General features: G+C 45.0%; 1 protein-coding gene across 4 annotated transcripts in view; it reads right to left on the bottom strand.

Moving 5' to 3' along the window:
- LOC122550139 (sodium channel protein type 2 subunit alpha-like) overlaps window positions 1–24,109 on the bottom strand; it is a 188,908-nt gene that overhangs the window by 10,862 nt on the left and 153,937 nt on the right. For all 4 annotated transcript variants that reach the window (XM_043690780.1, XM_043690782.1, XM_043690781.1 and 1 more), the window contains 4 exons: window positions 12,721–12,774; window positions 9,195–9,332; window positions 7,758–7,862; window positions 2,018–2,288 (listed from right to left, as the gene is read on the bottom strand). In XM_043690780.1, the coding sequence (XP_043546715.1) occupies window positions 2,018–2,288; window positions 7,758–7,862; window positions 9,195–9,332; window positions 12,721–12,774 (568 nt within the window). The remainder of the gene's footprint in view (window positions 1–2,017; window positions 2,289–7,757; window positions 7,863–9,194; window positions 9,333–12,720; window positions 12,775–24,109) is intronic.

The following is a 24,109-nucleotide window of genomic DNA, read 5'->3' as shown; positions in this document are numbered from 1 at the left end:
CTAACTGATCCAGCCTCCCTTCATATGTCAGTCTTGTCATCTCAGGAATCATTCTGGTAGACCTTTGTTGCACTCACTCTGTAGCCAGAACATCCTTCCTTAAACAAGGAGAACAAGACTGCATGAAATACTCCAGGTGTGGTCTCGCCAAGGCCCTGGAGTAAGACATTATATGTCAAGCAAGAATCTATGAACTGTCAGGAGGCTACTAGCATAGTACAAAATATCGGTGGATTTCAGTCTCTTTGGAATTACTTGATCAGATTGAATCACTGGAGCAGCATAGTGGCTCAGTGGTTAGCCCTACTGCCTTATAGCACCAGGGACCTGGGTTCGATTCCAGCCTTGGGTAACTCTGTGGAGTTTGTACATTCTCCCTGTGTCTGTGCGGGTTTCCTCCCACAGTCCAAAAATGTGCAGGTTAGGTGGATTAGCTGTGCAAGTTGCTCTGTAGTGTCCATGGGACTGGGTAGGATGCTCCTTGGAGGGATTGGTGTAGACTTGGTGGGCTGAATAGCCTACTTCCCACACTGTTTTGGGATTCGGTGGATGTTCCACATGGAAGTGCTTGTATGGGGGGGGGGGAAGGTGCTGTAAGCCAGCAACATGCCATTGAGTGGGAGGAGTTCGAGTCGAGATGAAAGGGGGAGGCCTTTCAGTTGTTACTGTGTTACTACTTTACATTCACTACAGCTTGCAAACCAGGCCGGATTCTGATGAACTGGCAGGATTTTGACTGTTTTGAGACTGCAATGCCAATTATGTTCAACTTTGCAACTCGGTTTGCTTGTCAAATCTGCTGGCAACCCAGTACAAAGTGTGGTAGTGAAGGAGTGAGCTTGATTGTACCAGAATGAATTGGACCCACTGCTTGTGGCCACTTGTGACCCTACCTTTGAGCCAGAAGGCCTGGGATCAGATCCCACTTGCTCTGGAGGTGTGTTACAGTATGCCGAGCACATTGATTAAATGACCTATAAATGCAAGTCATTTCAAGGTTCTTGTGATGCAATGGTAGTGCCACTACCTCTGGGCCAGGAGGTCTGAGCTCAAGTCCCACATGCATGAGACAATCAAAGATATCTACTTCAGCTGCAGAAAGGAGAGTGCGAAGTACAATGGTGAATAATGATAACAATCACTGGGGAGTACAGAACTTGAATCTAGCTGAAAACAGAGATATATTGTTGAAGGGTTTTTATCTCACACTCATCAGGACCCATGCAAGAGTGCCAAGTTTCAAATAGTCACAACAATATGTATAACAGGAGAAGTGAATGCTGATTGGGTGTCAAGCCTTCAAGCCTTCTTTTAATTCTCTACACCCCAATGATTGCAGTGGTTCAAGAAGGGAGCTCATCACCACTTCCTTTGGGGCAATTAGGGACGGGCAATGAATGCTGGCTTAGCCAGTGATGCCCACATCCTAACGAAGGCAATCACCCGAGAGTTTGGGACTTCATTGCTTTTATTCCATGTTGTTTTCTCCACAGCCAGTCAGAAACTTCTCAATCAACAATTTCTTCTGTAGTATAAATTGTTGTGACTGTGGGAGATTTGGCATTCTTGCATGTGTCCTGATGAGAACAAGACAAAGACCTTCAGTAACACAGCTCTCTTTTCAGCAATCAATGGATTAAAAGGTTCTTTTAGAAAACAGGTCATTTTGAATCCACAGTCTTGCAGCTATGTGCCAGCTCAGTGAGATACACAGCCACGTTGGCGAAAAAACCCAATGCTAGAATGGCTAGCAAGTTTCCTAAATGAAACACATGGATATAGCGACAACACATTGGTCCTTATCTCACATCCTCCCTAATGGATTCCCTTCCAACTGCATTGTGGGTTAATTCACAGGGAATGGACTGCAGCGATTCAAGGAGGTAGCTCACCACCACCTTCTCAAGGGCAAATAGGGATGGGCTATCAACGCTGGCCAGCCAGCGACGCCCAAAGTCCCACAAATGAATTAAAAAAAAACACCAAAAGAGATGAGTAGGGAACTGTTCATACCTACCGATAATGGAAATGATCACCACCACAAAATCAAATATGTTCCAGCCAATGGTAAAGAAGTACTGCCTCAGGGCGATAATTTTGAGAGAGGACTCAGCAGTGAAGAGCACAATAAAGATAATGTTGATGATGAAGAGTATATTCTTCTTGTACTGATCCATGTCGTCAGTCTCCACCATCATCGTCAACATGTTGAGGCAGATCAGGAACATGATGAAAATGTCAAAGGCTTGCTTTGTAACTAGGTCGAAGATTAGCGCTTGGAATTTATTCTAGGAAGCGGGAAGGGGGCAAACACAAAACACAAGAGTTAGGCATTGTCAGATATTGTTTTGTAAAAACAATTACCTCCAGTATTTATGACCTTAAGACCTGAAGAAATAGGAACAGGAGGAAGTGGTTTGGCCATCACAACATTCCTCCTGTTCACTTTCCTGCCAGGGAGTTCTAGAGTCATCTGGCACAGAAACAGACCCTGCGGTTCAACCAGTCCAGGCCGAACACAATCCCAAACTAAACTCATCCCACCTGCCTGCGCTTGGCCCATAACCTGCTAACATTTCTTTTCCATGTACTTATCCAAATGCCTTTTAAACATTGTATCTGCATCCACTGCTCTCTCTGGAAGTTCATCCCACACACAAACCACTCTCTGTATAAAAAAACTACTCCTCGTGTGCTATTTTAAATATTTCTCTCACCTCAAAAATGTCCCCTAGTCTTGAAATCCCCAACCCTAGGGAAAATACATCTGCTATTCACCCTATCCATGCCCCTCATGATTTTATAAACCGCTATAAGGTCACCCCTCAACCTCCTCTGTTCCAGTGAAAGAAGTCCCGGCCTATTCAGCGTCTACTTATAACACAAACCCTGCAGACCCTGCAATACCCACACCCTGGTAAATCTCTTCTGAACTCTCTCCAGCTTACTAATATCCTTCCTATAACATGGTGACCAGAACTGCACACAGTACTCCAGGAGAGGTCTCACCAATGTCCTGTACACCCTCAGCATAACATCCCAACTCCTATACTCTGAGGTCTGAGCAATGACGGCAAACATAATTAACATCTTCTTAACCATGTTGTCTGTATGTGATGCAAACTTCAAAGAATTATGTACATGAACCCTCGGTCTCTCTGTTCTATAACACTACTCAAGACCCTACTTTTAATAGTATAAGTCCTGCCCTTGGTTGTATGACAGAAATGCAATGCCCTTTGCCCCCGTAATCCTTAATTCCCTGATTGATCAAGAATCTATCAATCTCAGCCTTAAATATCCACAAGGACCCTGCCCCTCCAGCTCTCTATGGTAAGGAGTTCCCAAAACCCACAACCCTCTGAGAGAAGAAATCCCTCCCCATCTCGGTCTTAAATTGGCACCGCTTTATTCTCAGACTGTGCCCTCTAGACCTTCCGATGAGGAGAAACATCCTCTCAGCATTCACCCTGTCAAGGCCCTTCACAATCCTAGATCACCTCTCAGTTCCTGCCCTCCTGATAGTGGACCCCAGCTGCAGTCAGGGGCACAGTTCTGGAGAATGCACTTTTGAAAAGATGTTAAGGCTATGGAGAAATTACAGAGAAGGTTTGCTAGGAAGAAACAATTGAAAAGGGAGCTCAGAGTGTTGCAGATGCTTTATGTCTGAAATAAAAACAGAAAATGTTGGAAATACTCACCAGGTTACACAATATATATGGATTGGGAGATAGAGTTAATGTATCAGCTTTGTGATCTTCAGTCAGGCCTGAGAATAGTTAGAGATGTAATAGGTCTTGAATAAGGAGTAGGTGGGACAAGGACAAATGGAAGGTCTGTGAATTAATCACCTTATCTCTACTCCTCACGATTATATAAATGGTAGAATGTGAGGGCTGCAGATGCTGGAGATCAGAGTCAAAAAGGGTGGTGCTGGAAAAGCACAGCAGGTCAGGCAGCATCTGAGGAGCAGGTGAATTGAGGCTTCAGGCATAAGCCCTGATTGTATAAACATCTATAAAGTCACCCCTCAGCCTCCTATGCTGCATAGAAAAAAGTCTCAGCCTATCCAGCCACTCCTTCTAACTCGACCTTTCCAGACTCGGTAACACCCTTGTAAATCTTTATTGCACTCTTTCCAGTTTAATAATATTCTCACTACAGCAGGGCAACCAGACGTGTACTCAGTATTCCGAATGTGGCCTGACCAGTGTCCTGTACAGCGGTGACATCATGTCCCAACTCCTGCACTCAGTGCTTTCAAGAAGGCCCCGTGGATTCAGAATTGTCTTGCTTATAGAACACAAAGGATAGTAGTGGAAGGGAGTTTTTCTGGCTGGAGGTCTGGGATTAATAGTGTTCCGCAGAGATCCATACTGGGACCTCTGCGGTTTGTGATATGTGTAAATGACTTGGATGAAAATGTAGCTGGGTGGCTAGTAAGTGTGCAGATGACACAAAGATCAGTGGATAGTGTAGAAGGTTGTCAAAGGATATGGCAAGATATAAATCAGTTGCAGATATGGGCAGAGAAATGGCAGATGGAGTTTAATTCAGGCAAGTGTGAGGTGCTGCACTTTGGGAGATCAAATGTTAAGGAAAAGTACACAGTTTATGGCAGGACCCTGATCAACATTAATCTACAGAAGGATCTTGGGGTTCAAGTCCATAGCTCCTAGAAAGAGGCCACACAAATAGATAGGGTGGGACAGAAGGCACATGGCATGCTTGTCTTTATTGGTCAGGGAACTGAGTACAAGAGTCAGGATGTCATGTTGTAGCTTTATAAGGCTATGGTGAGGCCTCAGCATGGCATTTAATTCTGGTCACCATATTACAGGAAGGAAGTGGAGGCTTTGGAGAGGGTGTGGAAGAGGTTTACCCAGATGCTGCCTGGATTAGAGGGTATGAGCTCTAAGGTGAGGCTAGAAAAACTCGGGTTGTTTTCTCTGGAGCGGCGGAGGCTGAGGGGAGGCTTGAAAGAAGTCTATAAAATTATGGGATGCATAGATTGGGTTGATGCGCAGAGTTTTCCCAGAGTGGAAATGTCTAATACCGTGGGGGCATGCATTTAAGGTAGAGGGGGAAAGTTCAAAGGAGATGGGAGGGACAAGATTTATACACAGAGAGTGGTAGGAGTCTGGAATGTGCTGCCAGGTGGTGGAGGCAGATACATTTGGGGTGTTTAAGGGACTTTTAGATAAGCTCATGGATATGTAAGGAATGGAGGGATATGGACCAAGGGCAGGCAGGAGGGATTGGTTTAATTTGTTGTCATGTTTGGCACAACTCGTTAGGCCAAAGGACCCATTCCTGTGCTGTACTGTTCTATGTTCTACACTCTGACCAATGAAGACAAGCTTGCTTAACACCTTCATCACCAGCCTGCCTACTTGTGACACCACTATTAAGAAACGATGGACTTGCACCCCTATGTCTCTTTGTTCGACAACACTCCCCGGGGGGGGGGCAAATTTTTCACACAGAGGGTGGTGCGTATGTGGAACGAGCTGCTAGAGGAAGTGGTAGAGGTGGGTACAATTTCACATTTAATAGATATTTGGACAAGTACATGGATAGGAAACGTTCCAACATTCTGAGGGATATGGGCCAATTGTAGGGAAATGATACTCGTTCGGTTCAGGAATGGATGAGTTGGGTCGAAGGGTCAGCATGGATGAGTTGGGTCGAAGGGTCTGTTTCCTTGCTGTATGACTCTATATTAGGGGAGAAAAGTCTGTCCTTCAGAACCAAAGGTGATGGAGTAAGAACTGAACCAAAGGATCAAAAGATTCTAACTAAAAGCAATAATAAGAGAAAAGAAAATCAATACAAGCAAAGAGAAGGAAATAAATAGGAGATGAAAGTAACAAATGGAAAACAAGGTAATGGCAGAAACTTTGAGCATGTATTTTCTATTTGTTTTCACACTCGAGGTCACAAAACAACATCCCAAGAATAGTATAAAATAAAAAGGAGGAAGAAATCTAAAGCAATTGTGATGATCAGAGATAAAGTACCAGAAAAAAATAACGTTAAGTCCTCTGAAACTGAAGACCTGCATCCTAAAGTCTTAAACGTTCTGGTTGCAGAGCTCGTGAGTGCATTGGGATGAATCGCTCAAAAAAAATCCCATGCTTCAGGAAGGTAGAGTAATGTAATGTCTCTACTTTAGAAAGGAGGGTGAGGGGGTGGGGGTGGGGGTGGGGTAGAAGACAGTAGGAAACCGAAGGCCAGTTCGCCTAATACCTGTCATTGGAAAAACGCCAGAATCCATAGTTAAGAAAGCGACAGCAGGACATTAGAAAAACAGACTACAATAAAGCTTGGATGGAGGATTGGCTGAAGAATAGGGAAGAGAGTCAAGGAGAACTGGGTCATTTTCAGGTCAACAAACTATAGCATGTGGAATGTCACTTTTCATTGCATTTTATTGTAAAAATACATATGACAAATTCTAAATTCTAAGGAGTTAGTGCTAGGTTATTTAACATTTCCTGCTTATATTCATGATTGGATGAAGGGACAGTGTATTGTAAGCAAAGTCTCTGAAAAACCAGTAGGAGGAGGACACAAGAAACTTGCAGAGGAATATGGATAAAGTGGGCAGAAAATTGGCAGATAGAATATAATGTAAGGAAACTGTGAGGATTTCTACTTTAGGAGGAATAGCAGAGAAGTAGAATGTTACTTAAATGGAGAGAGACGTCAGAGTTTTGTGGTGCAGAGGGATCTGGGTGACCTTGTACATGAACTACACAAAGTTGGCACGCAGATACAGCAAGTAATTATTTTATTGGAGAAAAGGACTAAGTCTAAAAGTAGGAAAGTCCAATCAAACCATTAACCTGTGCTTCCAAGTTTGCTTTCCTTATTTAAGAATGGGGAAGCTTGCTTTGGATGCAGTGCACAGAAGGTTCACTTGGCTGAGGAAAGGTTATGGAAATTGGAGCCAAAGTTCAGAAGAAAGAGCAGTGATTCACATGGGGACAGATAAGTTTCAAAGGGGGCTTGACACGGGGAGGTGCTGAGAAGATGGTTCCCCTTGTGGGAAGTGTCAAACCAGAGTGCACAACTTTAGAATAAGAAGTTCTCCCATTTAAGGAGAAATTCCATCTTTCAGAGAGTCTTTAATCTTTGGAAATCTCTACTCCAGAGAATGGAGAGTGGGTCATTAAAGGCTGAGTTGGATGGATGTTGGATGGATGACCAGTGACAGGCAGAAAACTGGAGTTGAGACCATGATCAGATCAGCTGTCAGCTTGTCGAGTGCAGAACATGGCTTCTATATCTTACAATCACAGGTCACCAGGGAGGTGATGGCTAAGAGATACTATCATTAAGCTAATACCCCAGTGACCCAGCTAGTATCCTGGAACCCAGATCCAAATCTTTATACTCAATGCCTGGATTGATGAAAGCAAGCATGCCATACGTCTTCTTTACCAGCTTATCCACGTGTGTTGCCACCTTCAGGGAGCTGTGGACCTACACCCTATGATCGCTCTGTATATCAGTGCTCCCAAGGGTCCTGCCATTCACTGTATACTTTCCTCTTTTTGAGGAAAATGATTTAATATTCCAGTTCCACTTAAGTCCCAACAGTTTTTAAAACCTTCACAAATGACCTTGTCTTATGCAGTGACATGACAGAGCCAGTGCAATGTGCAAAGCTCTAGAGATCTAGTATTACACATGATGACTTTAAAGGACATCTCCCAAATTCAACATTACAGCACCTTTCCTCTGGTTCTTACCAAAGGCCTGGGGATTGGTTTCTGAGGCTTCTTCGAACCCAGTTTCTTCATGGCATTGTAATATTTCTTCTGTTCCTCCGTCATGAAGATGTCCTGACCTCCGAGGTATAGGAAAGAAAGAATGACATTGTTATTTTTTTCAAACAGCAAAACTGCGACCCTTAACCCAAGAACTGCAACACTGGATGATGGACTAAGATAGCCTAAGAGCTGGAAGATGGCACAAACGCCCTCCCTCATCCAAAAATGCCTCGAGCCTGGCACATAAATGGGGCTTGCTGTAGTAAACCCACCACAGAGGCTAAGGAAATTCGGTAAGTGCATAAAGAAAGCATCCTATCTGGATGCACCACAACGCGGTATTCCAACTGCCCAGTCCATCTCACAAACCAACCTTCCATCCATTGACTCCATCTACACTTCCCACTGCATCGGGAAGGCAGCCAACATCATCAAAGACCCCTCCCACCCCAGTTATACTGTCTTCCATTGGACAGAAGATATAAAAGTTTGAAAACACGAATGAATAGATTCAAGAACAGCTTCTTATCTGCTGTCATCAGACTCTTGACTGGATGTCTGAAATGGTAACTCTAATCTCTCTCTCTGCACCTTCTCTACGGCTATAACACTGTATTCTGCACTCCATTCTGCGATCTTGATGCACTTTGTATGATATGATCTGCCTGTGTAAAATGCAAAACAACACTTTTCACTGTATCTCAGTAAATGTGGCAGCAATAAATCAGTCAAATCTATATCAGAGGGCATGCACTCTTCACAATCAGCTCCACGTGATGGGTGTGGCCCTTGCTTTGCTGCTGATGTATGGGATTACCAATCCTACAGCAATGACAAGCTTGGACTTCACTAAGTTGAGCTGGGCTGTGTCCAGCTGGTCTCCAAGCACATTGACTTGGCTGAACAGTTTGTGTGTGGGCAGAAAGGTAGATACCCCACCCTGGGGATTCCTCAGCTTAAGCACGGACGAGGTGATGGCCACGTGGTATTATCGCTGGATTGTTAATCCGGAGACCCTGGTATTATTCTGGGGATTTGAGTTTAAATCCCAGTTGATGGAATTTGAATTCATGCTAAAAAGAATTCTGGAATTAGGAATCTGATGATGACCATGAATCCATCGTCAATTTGTTGGGGAAACACCCCTCTGGTTCATTAATGTCCTTTAGGGATGGAAACTGCCATCTTTACCTGGTTGGGCCTACACGGGACTCCAGACCCACAGCAATGTGGTTGACTTTTGACTTCCCTCTAAACAATAAATGCTAGCCTGGCCAGTGATGTCCTCACCCCATCAATGAATTAAAAAAAAATCTCTGCATCAGGGCTTTAAGACTTTGAAGCAGATGGTTTTGTCAAGCTTGGGACTTCCCACTAACCAAGTGTAAATCATTTCAGATGTGTCGTGGTACTTATCTTTCTCTTCTGTTGGTTGAAGTTATCGATGATGACACCAATGAAGAGATTCAAGGTGAAGAAAGAGCCGAATATGATGAAGATTACAAAGTACACATACATGTACTTGTTGGTCTCATAATCAGGCTGCTCACCAATCTACAAAAGCAACAGAATCAAGAATCTGAGCCAAAGAAGCTGAACATAAATTTGAGGAACAGCCTTCAATTCAGCAACACTCAGCCCTTTAGGCTCAATATTTGAATTCAACAACTCAGATCACTCCCAGTTTTCTTTAGACACTGTTTTCCTTAACACTTAAAACTCTCTTCATCTTGTGTTTCTTTCCTTGTCCCATTTCCAGACCATCCCCCACCCAAGCCTTACACCACCATCCCTTGTGTTTTATTTTTCCTTCTATCTTCCATCTTGTCTTATTTTAGGCCTGACCCAGTCTGAGGCCTGGCTCAGTTAAAGGCCTGGCCCAGCCAGAGGCCTGGCCCAGTCTGAGGCCTGATCCAGTCTGAGGCCTGGCTCACTTACAGGCTTCACCCAGTCAGAGACCTGGCCCAGTCTGAGACCTGACCCATTCTGAGGCCGGTCTGTTAGATGCCTGGCCCAGCCAGACCTGAGGCCTGACCCATTCTGAGGCCTGCCTGTTAGAGGCCTGGCCCAATCAAAGGCCTGACCCATTCTGAGGCCTGCCTGTTAGAGGCCTGGCCCAGTCAAAGGCCTGGCCCAGTCTGGGCCCTGACCTAGTCTGAAGCCTCAGCAGTGTCACTGGGTGAAGTGGGTGCTGCTGAGCTGAGCAGAAGACATTGTGGTTCTGACAGACAATTCAAAAATAATATGGCAAGACAGGAATGCCCAGGGTCAAAACAGAAAATCCTTTGGGTCCCAGGGGGGGTATCTTTCTCACTTATGGTCCCCTACTTTGGGCTACAGAACATCTAGTTGCAATGTTTCCTAATGCATTGAATTTGGTAGTATCGTCGCTCTAGAGTCCCCTCCCTAAGTCACTATACCTCTCTGTTCCCCTTTACGACATCCCCTAAATCTTTCCTTCAGGTTTTGGTGATCTGGCCTTACACCTCCTTTAATAGTCTGGTGTCACATTTCCTTTAATAAAGAGCCACCAAGCACCTGAGGATGCTTTTTGGTATTAAAGGCACCATAATAATGCAAGTTGTTGTTGTCTTGAACATGGCGGTGAGACCAAAGGTGACGAGAGATAAGACAGTCCCCAGGGGAGATGGAGAGGGCTGAATTGTTAATGCTTTCTTCCAATCTATTCAACCCCCAGCTCCTCGTACCCCAGTGTCTGAAGGTGGCAGGGGTTCACTGTGGGTCTTACAGTTCACCGATGTCCCCGTGGAACAGGCTGTTTGCCACTGGAGAGGCCATTGGATGGATCATGGATGGCCCAAAAAAGATGGACACTCCCAACGCCTGCAGGGAGACTGACCGGGTTACCTTTGTGAATCACTGTCCTATCTGCACTGCAGCAACACTGAACACCCCCACCCAGTCCCCACTTCCAGTAAAGTGCCCCCTGGAGGCAGGAAGGGACCCTTAGCTGATGTGGCTCATTGAGGCTCTGGTCAATCAAGTGGCCACTCTACCAGCTTTCCCACTACTAGCTAAATTGCCTGATGGTGACGTGACAATAGGCATTCCCCCTGATGCTTCCCCACTCAATTCTGACAGGCTTACTGTCTCCCAGCCCATCACCCAATCTGGTAAAAATCAGACCTGTTTATCTCACTGTGTCATTCTGTTTAACCCTCACACCTTCAAAGCTATCTGTGGTTCAAGTCTTTAGGATGGCATGGTCGATCAGTGGTTAGCACTGCTACCTCACGATGGCTGAGACCTGGGTTCGATTCCTGCATTGGGTGACTGTCTGTGTGGAGTTTGCACATTCTCCCCACGTCTCTGTGGGTTTGCTCTGGTTTCCTCCCACAATCCAAAGATGTATAGGTTAGGGTGAACCGGCCATGCTAAATTGCCTATAGCGTTAAGTGCATTAGTCAGGGGTACATATAGGGTAGAGGAATGGATCTGGGTGCGTTACTCTTTGGAGGGTCATTGTGGACTTGTTGGGCCAAATGGCCTGTTTCATACCATAGGGAATCTAATCTTATAGCTTCGGTGTGACTGACTGGAAACAGAGCATTTTTGATATTTCTGAGTGACGGGGAGAGGTGATGGCCCACTGGTGTTATCACTGGTGTTAACCCAGAGACCCAGATCATGTTCCAGGGACCTGGGTTTGAATCCCGCCAAGGTAGATGGTGAAATTAAAATTCAATTTAAAACAAAAACCTGGAATTAGGGGAGGGGAAAAAGAAAACCATCTGGTTCCCTAATGCCCTATTAGATTAGATTAGATTACTTACAGTGTGGAAACAGGCCCTTCGGCCCAACAAGTCCACACCGCCCCGCCGAAGCGCAACCCCCCACCCATAACCCTACATTTACCCCTTACCTAACACTACGGGGAATTTAGCATGGCCAATTCACCTGACCTGCACATCTTTGGGCTGTGGGAGGAAACCGGAGCACCTGGAGGAAACCCATGCAGACACGGGGAGAACGTGCAAACTCCACACAGTCAGTCACCTGAGGAGGGAATTGAACCCGGGTCTCTGGAGCTGTGAGGCAGCAGTGCTAACCTCTGAGGCAACCACTGATGTGGAAGGAAACTGCCATTCTTACCTCGTCTGGCCTACATGTGACTCCAGATCCATAGCAATGTTTGACTCTTAACAGCCATCTGGTCAGATTAGATTAGATTGCCTTCAGCCCAGTAAGTCCACACTGACCCTCCAAAGAGTAACCCACCCAAACCCATTCCCCTCTGACTAATGCACCTGACACTATGGGCAATTTAGCATGTCTGATTCACCTGACCCACACACCTTTGAACTGTGGGAGGAAACCTGCACAGACACAGGGAGAATGTGCAAACTCCACACAAACAGTTACCCAGACTGGACTCGAACCTGGGATTCTGGTGCTGTGAAGCAGCAGTGCTAACCACTGAGGCACCGTGCCACCCAATTAAGGACAGGCAATAAATATTGGCCTAGCCACTGATGCCCTCTTCTCTGAATGAATAAAGGAAATTTTTAAAAGTCTCTGCATGAGTGCAATGTCTCAATGATCATCTTATAAGATGATGGCAATGTGTAGAATAGTCCTGTTCTGGAATCTTCTGGCCTGCTGTTCCTAAAGCAGAGAATGGAACAGAATAAAGTTCCTGCTGCTGATGATGAAAAAGCAAGTTCCTGCCCTATTGTTGGATAAGCTGTTAAGCAGGTCGCTGGGAGGTCATGAAGGCCAATATTGTCAGTGCAGTACTGAGGAAATGCAGCCTGGGTCACCTGCTCAAGTAACTAGAGTCTAACCAGGCTCTCCTATGCACTCGCAACATTCAGGTATTACCAGCAACCGGGAGAAGGTTGACCCTCTGACCCTTGCTCTCTACATTTTCCTTCCCTATCCTGTATAGAAACTGGAATGTAATGAGACGTGATATACTCACATTTCGTGAATCAACGGCAGCGAACATTATGTTCATCCAGCCCTTAAACGTTGCCTGGAAAAATAAAACAGAAAAAGCATTTAAAGAGAGCGTTACAGAACTTGCCATCCTCTAGCTCTGAATCTATGGCTTTGGAAATATTCCAGTAACACGTAGGGTCCAGTGAAAAGTCCTACTCTTTCGGGAATCAAGGGTTCAGTGTGGGGAAAAATGCAAACATTCACTTTGCCCTCAAGGATAGATTAAAAATGTGTGTGGATAGAATCTGAGAATGGGAATTCTCAAATCTAAGGGCATCTAACTTTCTGTACTCAGGTTCCTGCCTGGCAGCTGACCTCCCCAGTTCAAAGGTGAATGTAACTCCTCATCTTTTCAATACTATCCATCAAAGTGAAAGCCTGTGTTTAATTTGCTCAGTTTTATCGCATTAAGCTGCATCACTAATTTCAGCAATTGTTCCATTGGAACAAAAACAGAAAACTCAGCAGGTCTAGCATATCTGTGGAGAAAAATCAGAGTTAACCTTTAGGGTCCAGTAACCCTTCCTCAGAATCCACTGGATCCATTGGCTTCATTATCCAATTGGATTCTTTTATGCCTGTAACCCAGTTAAGACTCCTACTATCAAAGCTGTCCTTATTCAACCTATCGAACTGTAACACCTGAATCTTACCTATATTGAAATTCATTTGCTGTTATAGTCCAATTCAGTATATTGACCATTTTTTTCTTGTTTCTTTTGTCATACCTTTTCACACTATTAACAGAATTGTGCCCCAGACCCTCAAATGGGTACAAACTGCATTTCCAATCATTCAGTCCAAATGGTCTTTGTGAACTTTGTACAGCAGTGGTTTCAGCACTGATCCCTGTGGAATACCACTCCCAACCATTTGCCAATCAAGTGACTACATTTAGCCTGGCTGTCTATTCTGCAGGCTGCTTGCTCTCTGTTCTACTTGTTGACCCTGACTTTACATACTCTGAGCTTAGTCATGAGTCTACCATGCTGTACTTTAGTGAAGGAATTTTACAAATGCAAATATTTTTAAACTATTATGTTACCCTTGCCTTGTGTTTCTGCTACGTATTCAAAGAATTCAAACAGGACCTGCCTTTTAAAATCTGTGCCAAATACTCTATTATATTCTTAGTTTTTTGTTTGCACCTACCTTACTGAAGCTAATTGCTTCATCGTTCCCTGAATTAGTTCTATCTTCCTATTTAGATAGAGTGGTGAGTGGTGAGGGAACCCAGCATTTGGCGTTCAGTTCATTGGCAGCTGGTTTTTGTAAGCTGTTGAATGGAGACTTGCTCTAATCTAGTGTCTGATCCAGCACAGCACCCCCAACACAGTCAGTATCGCTTTGTCATTGGGAAAGATTGAAGAATCCACACTGAGACAGTGTAGAATCTCAACTAGGGAACATCAAGCAGATTTAAGTCATGTTCAGAAAGCAGATTAAAGTTAGCAAAGCCAAAAAGAAGTAAGAGGGAAGGAGAGAAGAGACTGATTAAAACAGTGTAAAAGTAAGTTCAGAAAGTTCCCAACATCGGGGTGGCACGGTGGCTCAGTGGTTAGCATTGCTGCCTCATAGCACCAGGGCCCTGGGTTCAATTCCTGCCTCGGGCTACTGTCTGTGTGGAGTTTGCACACTCTCCCCGTGTCTGTGTGGGTTTCCTCTGGGTGCTCTGGTTTCCTCCCACAGTCCAAAGATGTGCAGGTTAGGTGAATTGGCTATGCTAAATTGCCTGTAGTGTTAGGTGCATTAGTGAGGGGGGTGGGTTGCCCTTCGGAGGGTTGGTATGGACTTGTTGGGCTGAAGGGCCTGTTTCCACGATGTAGGTAATCTAATTATGAACGTTGGTGGAATAAGGCTCCAGACTGGTAAAGTTAAACTTACCAAAGTTATTTGACAGCAATTATCAGTTTTCACACAGTCAAGAATTCACTCACTCTTGGAAGTGTCAATCTGAATTTTTAATGCAATGCTAATCATTATATGATTTCAGTCCAAAGTCTATCAGTGGGGTCTATCAGTATCAATCCTGACGAAGGACTTTTGCCCAATTTGTCGATTCTCCTGCTCCTAGGATGCTGCCTGGCCTGCTGTGCTTTTCCAGCACTACACTCTCGACTCTATCAGTATCAAGTCTGTTCAGTACCAGGTCTCTCACAACAGTGCACCCTGTGGCGGAATGGGGTGTCTGATGGGAACTGCTGGATGTCTGTGATTAATGTACATGTGTAGACTCAGAAAATTGCTCTCTGGTTTATATTACAATAAAGGTAAATGCTGACACTTTCATCAATATTGTTAATAACAAGTGTTCACAACAGGTCAGAGAAGATTTACAAGGATGTTGCCAGGGTTGGAGGGTTTGAGATATATGGAGATGCTGAATAGGCTGGGGCTATTTTTCCTGGAGTGACGGAGGCTGAGGGGTGACCTTATAGAGGTTTATAAAATCATGAAGGGCATGGATAGGGTGAATAGCCAAAGTCTTTTTCCTTGGGTGGGGACTCCAGAACTAGAGGGGAATAGGTTTAAGGTGGAAGGGGCAAGATTTAAAAGGGACCTAAGAGGCAACTTTTTCATGCAGAGGGTGGTGCGTGTATGGAATGAGCTGCCAGAGGAAGTGGTGGAGGCTGGTTCAGTTACGACATTTAAAAGGCATCTGGATGGCTATATGAATAGGAAGGGTTTAGAGGGATATGGGCTGGGTGCTGACAGGTGGGACTAGATTGGGTTGGGATATCTGGTCAGCATGGACGAGTTGGACCGAAGGGTCTGTTTCTGTGCTGTACATCTCTGTGACTCTATGACTTATATGTTTTAGTATTTTGTGATCTACTTAGATTAGGTTAGATTCCCTACAGTGTGGAAACAGGCCATTCGGCCCAAAAAGTCCACACTGACCCTCCAAAGAATAACCCACCCTGACCCATTCCCCTATCCTATATTTACCCTTGACTAACACTATGGGCAATTTATCGTTGCCAATTCATCTGACCTGCACATCTTTGGACTGTGGGAGGAAACCGGAGCACCCGGAGGAAACTCACGCAGACATGGGGAGAATATGCAAACCCCACACAGACAGTCGCCCAAGGCAGGAATCGAACACGGGTCCTTGGCACTGTGAGGCAGCAGTGCTAACCACTGAGCCAACATGCTGCCCACTTATGAAGACTGAGGGGGGGGATCTCATAGAAATCGGTAAGACTCTCACAGGACGAGACAGAATAAATACAGAAAGGCTGCTTCGATGACCAGGAAGTCCTGAACCAGGGGTCACAGTTTGAATGTCCAGGGGAGGCCATTTCAGATGGAGATGAGGAGAAATGTCTTCACCCAGAGACTGGTGAGCCTGGGGAATTCTCTGCTACAGAAAGCAGTAGAGCCCAAATTGTTGAATGTTTTCAGGAAGGCGTAAGATATAGTTCTTAGATCTAAAAGGATCAAAAGGGATAAAGTATGAGCAAGGCATTGAGTTGGATGGTTAGCCATGATGATATTGAATGCAGGAGCATCCTTGCAGGGCCAGGTGGCTGCTATATTCTGTGCATTCCCAAAACCTGAATAATGGCACAATCTACTATTGCAGTGCTTACTTTGGGGAAACAGAGTGAAGCCTGAATAATAATAATAATACTGCAACATCCCTCACAGATTGGGTTAATGTATTTCTGATTTAGATTAAATATTACAGGTCAGCAGGCAAATTGGCTTATTCACAGTGCTGACCCTTTAATCTTCCTTGCTGAGCAACTCATTATGTGACTGTGCACACTGTATATTGATGTACGTCTGTAAACGGTATTTTCTGACTCTCTGGTGGACGTTGTTCACTGTCCGAGCCTAATTGCCTTCGAGAAGGTGATGGTGAGCTGCCTTCTTGAACTGCTGCAATGCAGCAATTGAACAGACATGTAAGAGTGCTGTTGGGAAGGGAGTGCCATCATTTCACCTAACAGCTGCTGAAAAAATGTGACATGTTTCCAAGTCAGGAAGGTGAGCAACTTGGAAGGGAACCTGCAGATGGTAGGAGTTTCCATATATCTGCAGCTCTTGTCTTTCTGGTTTGAAGGGACCATGAGGTTGTGTAAAGAGCCATGGTGAGTTGTTGCAGCACATGTTATGGTGTACACTGCTGCTACTGTGTGCTTGTCGGGGAGGAAATGCATGTTGAAGGTGTGGCATGGGGTGCCAATAAAACGAGCTGACTTATCTTGGACGGTGACATAAGATCTTTGATTGCTGTCAGAGCTGCACCATTCCAGGAGAAGTGGGGAGTATTCTGTCACATCCTGACTCATGCCTTGTGGATGGTGGACAGTTTTAGGGAGTTAGAGATTAACAAGTGTCACTGGGCCTGAAACGTTAACTCTGATTTCTCTCCATAGATTCTACCGGACACGTTGAGATTTTCCAGCGATTTCTGTTTTTGTTTCAGATTTCCAACACCTGCAGTTCATTTGGTTTTTAATCAGAGTTGAGTGGCTTGCTGCAGGACTTCTAGCCTCTGAACTGCTCTTGTAGCCACAATAAGATATGGCTATTCTGGTCAATGGTAAACCCCAGGGTATTGGTACTGGGCGGTTCGGTGAACATAATGCCATTGAATGTCAAAGGTGGTAGTTAGAATCACACTTGTTAGAGAAGGTCATTGCCTGGCATTTGCATGGCCTGAATGTTAATTTCCACAGCCTGGATATTGTCCAGGTCATGCTGCATAAGGGCACAGACTGCTTCACTATCTGAATAGTTGAAAATAGAATCATCAAAATGTACAGCATAGAAACAGATCCTTTGGTCCAACTCTTCCATGCCGACCTGATCCTAAATTAATCTAGCCCCATTTGCCAGCACTTAGCCCATATCCTCTAACCCCTTCCTATTCATATACCCATCCAGATACCTTTTAAATGTTGTAGTTGTACCAGCCTCCACCACTTTCTCTGGCAGCTCATTCCATACACGTACCACCGTCTGCCTGAAAAGGTTACCCCTAGGTCACTTTGATGTTAGATTAGATTCCCTACAGTGTGGAAACAGGCCCTTCGGCCCAACCAGTCCACACCGACCCTCCAAAGAGTAACCCATCCAGACCCATTTCCCTCTGACTGATGCACCTAACACTATGGACAATTTAGAATGGCCATTTCACCTGCCCTGCACATCTTTGGACTGTGTGAGGAAACCCACGCAGACATGGGGAGAATGTGAAAACTCCACACAGACAGTTGCCCGAGGTGGAATCGAACCTAGTGACCCTGGTGCTGTGAGACAGCAGTGCTAACCACTGAGCCGCCGTGCCGCCCTCTCACCTTAAAAATATGCCCTCAAGTTTTGAGCTCCTCTACCCTGGGAGATATCTATCCATATCCCTTCGGGATTATATAAACCTCTATTAGGTCATCCCTTGGCCTCTGATATTCCAGGGAAAACATCCTCAGCCTATTCAGCCTCTCCCTATAGCTCAAATCCTCCAACCCTGGCACGTTCTTGCAAAATTGTTTTGGAGCCCTTTCAAGTTTTCCAACATTCTTCCGATAGGAAGGAGACCAGAATTGCACACAATATTTCAAAAGTGGTCTAACCAATGTCATGTACAACTGCGATATGACCTCCCAACTCCAATACTCAGTACTCTGATCAATAAAGGCAACTATACTGAATGGACTTACAAACTCTTAACATTCGCCTGTACCTGTGTTATTGTTTTTGCCGCTGTTTACCTATTATTTACTTATCTATGCTACTTAACTCTGTGATCTGCCTGTATTGCTCACAAAACAAAGCTTTTCACTGTGCCTCGGTACACGTGACAATAAATTCAATTCAATTCAATTCAATACTAAATGACTTCTTCACTATCCTATCTACCTACAACTCTGCTTTCAAAAACTATGAACCTGCATGCTGAGGTTTTTGTGTTCGGCAACACTCTCTAGGACCTTACCATTATGTGTGTAAGTCCTGCCTTGATTTGCCTTTCTAAAATGCAGCACCCTGTATTTATCTAAATTGAACTCCATCTGCCACTCCTCAGCCCATTGGCCCATCTGATCAAGATTGCGTTGTGCACTGAGGTAACCTTTGCTGTGTACTCCTCCTCCAATTTTGGTGTCATCTGCAAACTTACTAACTAGACCTCCTATGTTCATATCTAAATCATTAATTAAAATGACAAAAAGCATTGGACCCAGCATCGATCCTTGTGGCATATTACTTATCACAGGCCTCCAGTCCGAAAAGCAACCCTTTACCACCACCCTCTGTCTTCTACCTTTGAGCCAGTTCTGTATCCAAATGGCTAGTTCCCCCTGTATTTCAAGAGATCTAACCTTGTTAACTAGTCTACTATGATGATCCTTATTGAATGCCTTACTGAAGTCCATATAGATCATGTCCAGCACTCTGCCCTCATCAATCCTCTTTGTTACTTCTTCAAAAAACTCAATCATGTTAACGAGACATGATCTGCCATTCCAAAGCCATGTTGACTATCCCTAATCAGTCCTTGCTTTTCCAAATACATATACATCCTGTCCACCGCCTCCACCAATCTCTGAATTTGTTCCCAATTTCAGGCCTCCACAGTATTTTGCTTTTACTCCAAGAGTCTTGGTGAACTTTGGTGGAGTATATGCAGAAAGATAGTTTCCCCTTATCAAGCTCACCGGTCTGTTGTTCCCTGGCTTTTCCTGACCACCTTCCTTATTGTGGCATCACATTAGCCAACCTCCAGTCTTCTGGAACCTCACCTGTGACTATCAGTGATACAAATATCTCAGTAAGAGGCCCAGCAATCACTTCCCTAGCTTCCCACAGAGGTCTCGGGTACACCTGATCAGGTCCCAGGGAATTGTGCAGTCTTCAGGAATTATTCTCACCTCTCAGATCTAATGATGGAGAGAAGATGATTGATGAAGCAGCCTAATGGTGGCTACAGCCATGTATTGGGGTTGTGATCGCCATTAGCTGCAACCATTTTCCTTTGCGTTAGGAATGACTCCAAACAGTGGAGGTACTTTCCCATCTGTATCCATTGACTCTGGATTTGCCTGTTGATGTGCTCTTTGATGCCACACTCAATCAAATGCTGCCTTGTTGTCAAGGGCAGTCAGTCTCACCTCATCGCTAGACTTCAGTTCCTTTATCCTTGTGTGGAGGGGCGCGACCCTGATGGAACCCAAACTAAGCCAGTGGTTTGTAGGAAACTGATCTATAAAGAGGATTTGATTGCACCGTCAATGTTACTTTTCCTCACTTTACGGATGGTTGAAAGTAGCAGGCTGATGGGGTATACGGTGATATGTAAGCTTCACAGTGTCAGGAAGGAGAACTCCCTTCCAGGGTGGGACACACCCAAATCAGTTTAGAATTCAGGAAATTCGGGGACAGTGTGGGAATTCAGTGCAGAAGGGAAGAATGCTTTTGGTTGCCTTTTTGGCTCATGGTTTGTAAAGTTTTTTTTTCTAACAGGATAAATTGAAGCCCAGGGTTGGGATCCCAGAGACAGGAAAACCATGAATTCATTGGTTGGTAATAGCTGCTAATTTGACTATTTTAGGTTATAATCGATTCTGATAAAACATGACAGTTCTCGTGTGATCTCGCATGATAAGAAAATTGTGTAATAGCCGTGCCATTAAAACCCATGGGGCCAGAATCGTATTATGGCCAATACAGGTAAGGAAAGTTTGCATTCTACAGCTAACAGTCTAAATTCTTCAATCGGGTCAAAGCCAATTTGTGTTGAAGAAACATGTGTAACAGCAGAACCGAGTGTACTATCAGCTCAGGAGGAATATGAACAGATTACAGACTAAAAGACCAGTCAGAAATTTTTGAGTAATCAAGTTACAGACTAACTAAATAAAAATAGAGATGCCGGGCTAGGCAATGCACTGTGCCTGTATAATGCGTGAGCTGGTGGACCCCAGCTTTATCCTGTTTAAAAAAAAACTTTACAAACTATGAGCCAAAAGGCCACCAAAAGCATTTCTTCCATTCTGCCATGAATTCCCACACTGCCTCCAAATTTCCTGGTTCATGACTGTGGTTCATAGTGACCATGTCTGGAGCAAAGGTTGGTTGCTTGAGGAACTCTGGCTCAGAGTTGATAAACTAGAGTCTGACCTTCAACCACTGAGACACACCAGGGAGGGGGAGAGTTACCTGGATGCTGTGTTTCAGGAAGCAGTTACACCCCTTAGATTAAATACCTCAAATTGGGTCAGCGGACAGGGACAGGAGGATGTGATTACAAGCGAGGCAGGTAGAGGAATCCAGGAGGTGGTGCGAAGGTGCCTCAGCCCTTGAGCTTGAGGTTTGAGATTCTTGCTTCTGGGTGGCTGGGATCGTGGGTTGTATGGAGGATGAGCAAACCGACTGTAGCACTGTGGCACAAGAGCCATTCAAGGGGGGCGATTAAAGAGAAATGTAGTTGTAAAAGTCAGGGGAATAGACACTGTTGTCTGTGACCAGCATCGAGAGTCCAGAGGACTGCGTTGCCTTCTTGGTACCTGGGTTCAGGATCTCTCATCTGGGCTGCAGAGGAACTTGGAGTGGGAGGGAAAAGATCCAGTACCAGGGAAGGAGGGAGCTGTACTGATGGGAGTCCTAGCGAATTGCATAACTAGGCCTGTGGATAGGGCTTTAAACTGATTAGTTGGGGGGTGTTGTTGACGATGTTACAAGGTATCACAGTGACGCGGCTGGAAGGGGATCAGGGCTGGGATCTAGATATCCAAGGATGCACATCCTATCGACAGGACAGGCAGATGGCCAGAGGGGGCGGTGTTATCTTGCTGGTAAGAAATGAAATTAAATTGATAGCAAGAAGTGATAGAGAGTTGGAAGGCGTAGATTTTGTGTGGGTAGAGTCGAGGAACTGCCGAGGCAAAAAGACCCTGATAGGAGTTATGTACAGGCCTTGAAGCAGTAGTCAGGACGTGGGGAAGAAAGGAAATCAAGAAATAGAAAATGCAAGTAAGAAAGGCAGTATTACAATAATCATGGGCTAACTTCAATGTGCAGGTGGACTGGGAAAATCAGGTTGTAGTGGATCCTAAGAAAGTCCAAGGGGTGTTTTTCCTTGGAATAACTTGTGGCAGAGCCCATTAGAGAACAGACAGTTCTGGATTTGGTGATGTGTAATGAGGCAGACTTGATAAGGGAGCTGAAAGTGAAGGAACCCCTAGGGGACAGTGACCATAATATTATAGAATTCACCCTGCAATTGGAGAGGGAGAAGCTGGAATCAGATGGAACACGATTACAGTTGAATAAAGATAACTACAAACACATGAGGAAGGAATTAGGTAAAAACTATGACTGGAGATGCTGGAAACCAGATTCTGGATTAGTGGTGCTGGAAGAGCACAGCAGTTCAGGCAGCATCCGAGGAGCAGTAAAATCGACGCTTCGGGCAAATTCCTGATGAAGGGCTTTTGCCCGAAACGTCGATTTTACTGCTCCTTGGACGCTGCCTGAACTGCTGTGCTCTTCCAGCACCACTAATCCAGAATGAGGAAGGAATTGGCTAGAGTTGATCGGAAGGGAAGCCCAGCATTGAAGATGTAGAGCAGTGATGACAAAGGTTTTTGGGGGGTAATGGGAAGGCACAGCAGAAATTTATCCCAAGGAAGAAGAAACATACTAAGGGGAGGATGGGGCAATCATTGCTGACGAGGGAACTCATGAACAGCATAAAAGCAAAAGATAAAACGTACGATATGGTGAAGGTTAGTGGGAAACTACAGGACTGGAAAATCTGTAAAAACCAGCAGAGGGCAACTAAAAAATCAACAAAGGGGGAGAAGATGAACTCTGAGAGTAAGTTGAAATCTTTGAGGAGAAAGTGAGGTCTGCAGATGCTGGAGATCAGAGCTGAAAATGTGTTGCTGGAAAAGCCCAGCAGGTCAGGCAGCATCCAGGGAACAGGAGAATCGACGTTTCGGGCATAAGCCTTCCTGAGGAAGGGCTTATGCCCAAAACATCGATTCTCCTGTTCCCTCGATGCTGCCTGACCTGCTGCGCTTTTCCAGCAACACATTTTCAGCTCTGAGAGTAAGTTAGCTAGTAATACCAAAGAAGCTTGCAAGAGAAACGGCAGAGGAACCGAATAGGTATTTCACATAATTCTTCATGGTGCAGTTTACTAGCAGTATACCAGAACTTCAAGAGAGTCAGGGGGCAGATCTGGGTGTAGAGGCCATCACTAAGGAGAAGGTGCTGGGAAACTTCAAGGTCTGAAGCTCAGATGAGTGACACCCCAGATGTTCTGAAGGAGAGGGTTGAGAAGATTGCGGAGACATTGTTTGTGATCGTTCAGGAATCACTGGAGTCAGGGAGGGTTCCAGACGACTGGAAAATGGCTAATGTAACACCCCTGTTTAAGAAGGGAGAAAGGGAAACTATTGGTCAATTAGCAAGACCTTCCCTTATCAGCTCCAGTAAGATTTGAGAGTGCATCATTAAGGAAAAGATTGTGGAGTACTTGGAAGTGCATCATAAAATAGGACCTAGTAATGGCTTTGTAGAGGGAAGATCATGGATAACAAATCTGTTAGAATTCTTTGAGAGGTAATGAGCAAGTTAAGACAAAGGAGCCAGTAGATGTGGATTTCCAGAAGGCCTTTGACAAGGTGCTGCACAAGAGGCTGCTAAATAAGATAAGACCCCATGGTGTTAGGGGCAAGGGACTGGCATAAGTAAAGGATTGGTTGATGGGCACAAGGCAGAGTGGAGATAAATGGGCATTTTTCAGGATGGCAACCAGTGACTCGTGGAGTTCTGCAGGGGTCAGTGTTGAAACCACAACTATTCACGCCGTACATTAGATTAGATTCCCTACAGTATGGGAACAGGTCCTTCAGCCCAACAAGTCCATACCGACCCTCCAAAGAGTAACCCACCCAGGCCCATTCCCTACATTCACCCCTGACTAATGCATCTAACACTGGGCAATTGAGCATGACCAATTCACCTAATCTCGACATCTCTAGATTGTGGGAGGAAACCCACACAGAGACAGGGAGAATGTGCAAATTCCACACAGGTAGTCGCCTGAGGCGGGAATTGAACCCAGATCCCTGGTGCTGTGAGGCTGCAGTACTAACCACTGAGTCACCATGCTGCCTTAATGTTCTGGACAAAGGAACTGAGGACATTATTGTTAATTTTGCAGATGGTATAAAGACAGGTGGAGGGGCAGGTAGTGTTGAGGAGGCAAGGAGGCTGCAGAAGGACTTGGACAGACTAGGAGAGTGGACAAAGAAGGGGCAGATGTAATATCATGTGGGAAAGTGTGAGGTTGTGCACACTAGGGAGTCCTAGGTCAGGATTCTCTTAAGGTTAACATGTAGGTTCAGTTG

Source organism: Chiloscyllium plagiosum, chromosome 5, assembly GCF_004010195.1.
Source record: "Chiloscyllium plagiosum isolate BGI_BamShark_2017 chromosome 5, ASM401019v2, whole genome shotgun sequence".
Lineage (NCBI taxonomy): Eukaryota > Metazoa > Chordata > Chondrichthyes > Orectolobiformes > Hemiscylliidae > Chiloscyllium > Chiloscyllium plagiosum.
This window is presented reverse-complemented; position numbering and strand designations above follow the sequence as displayed.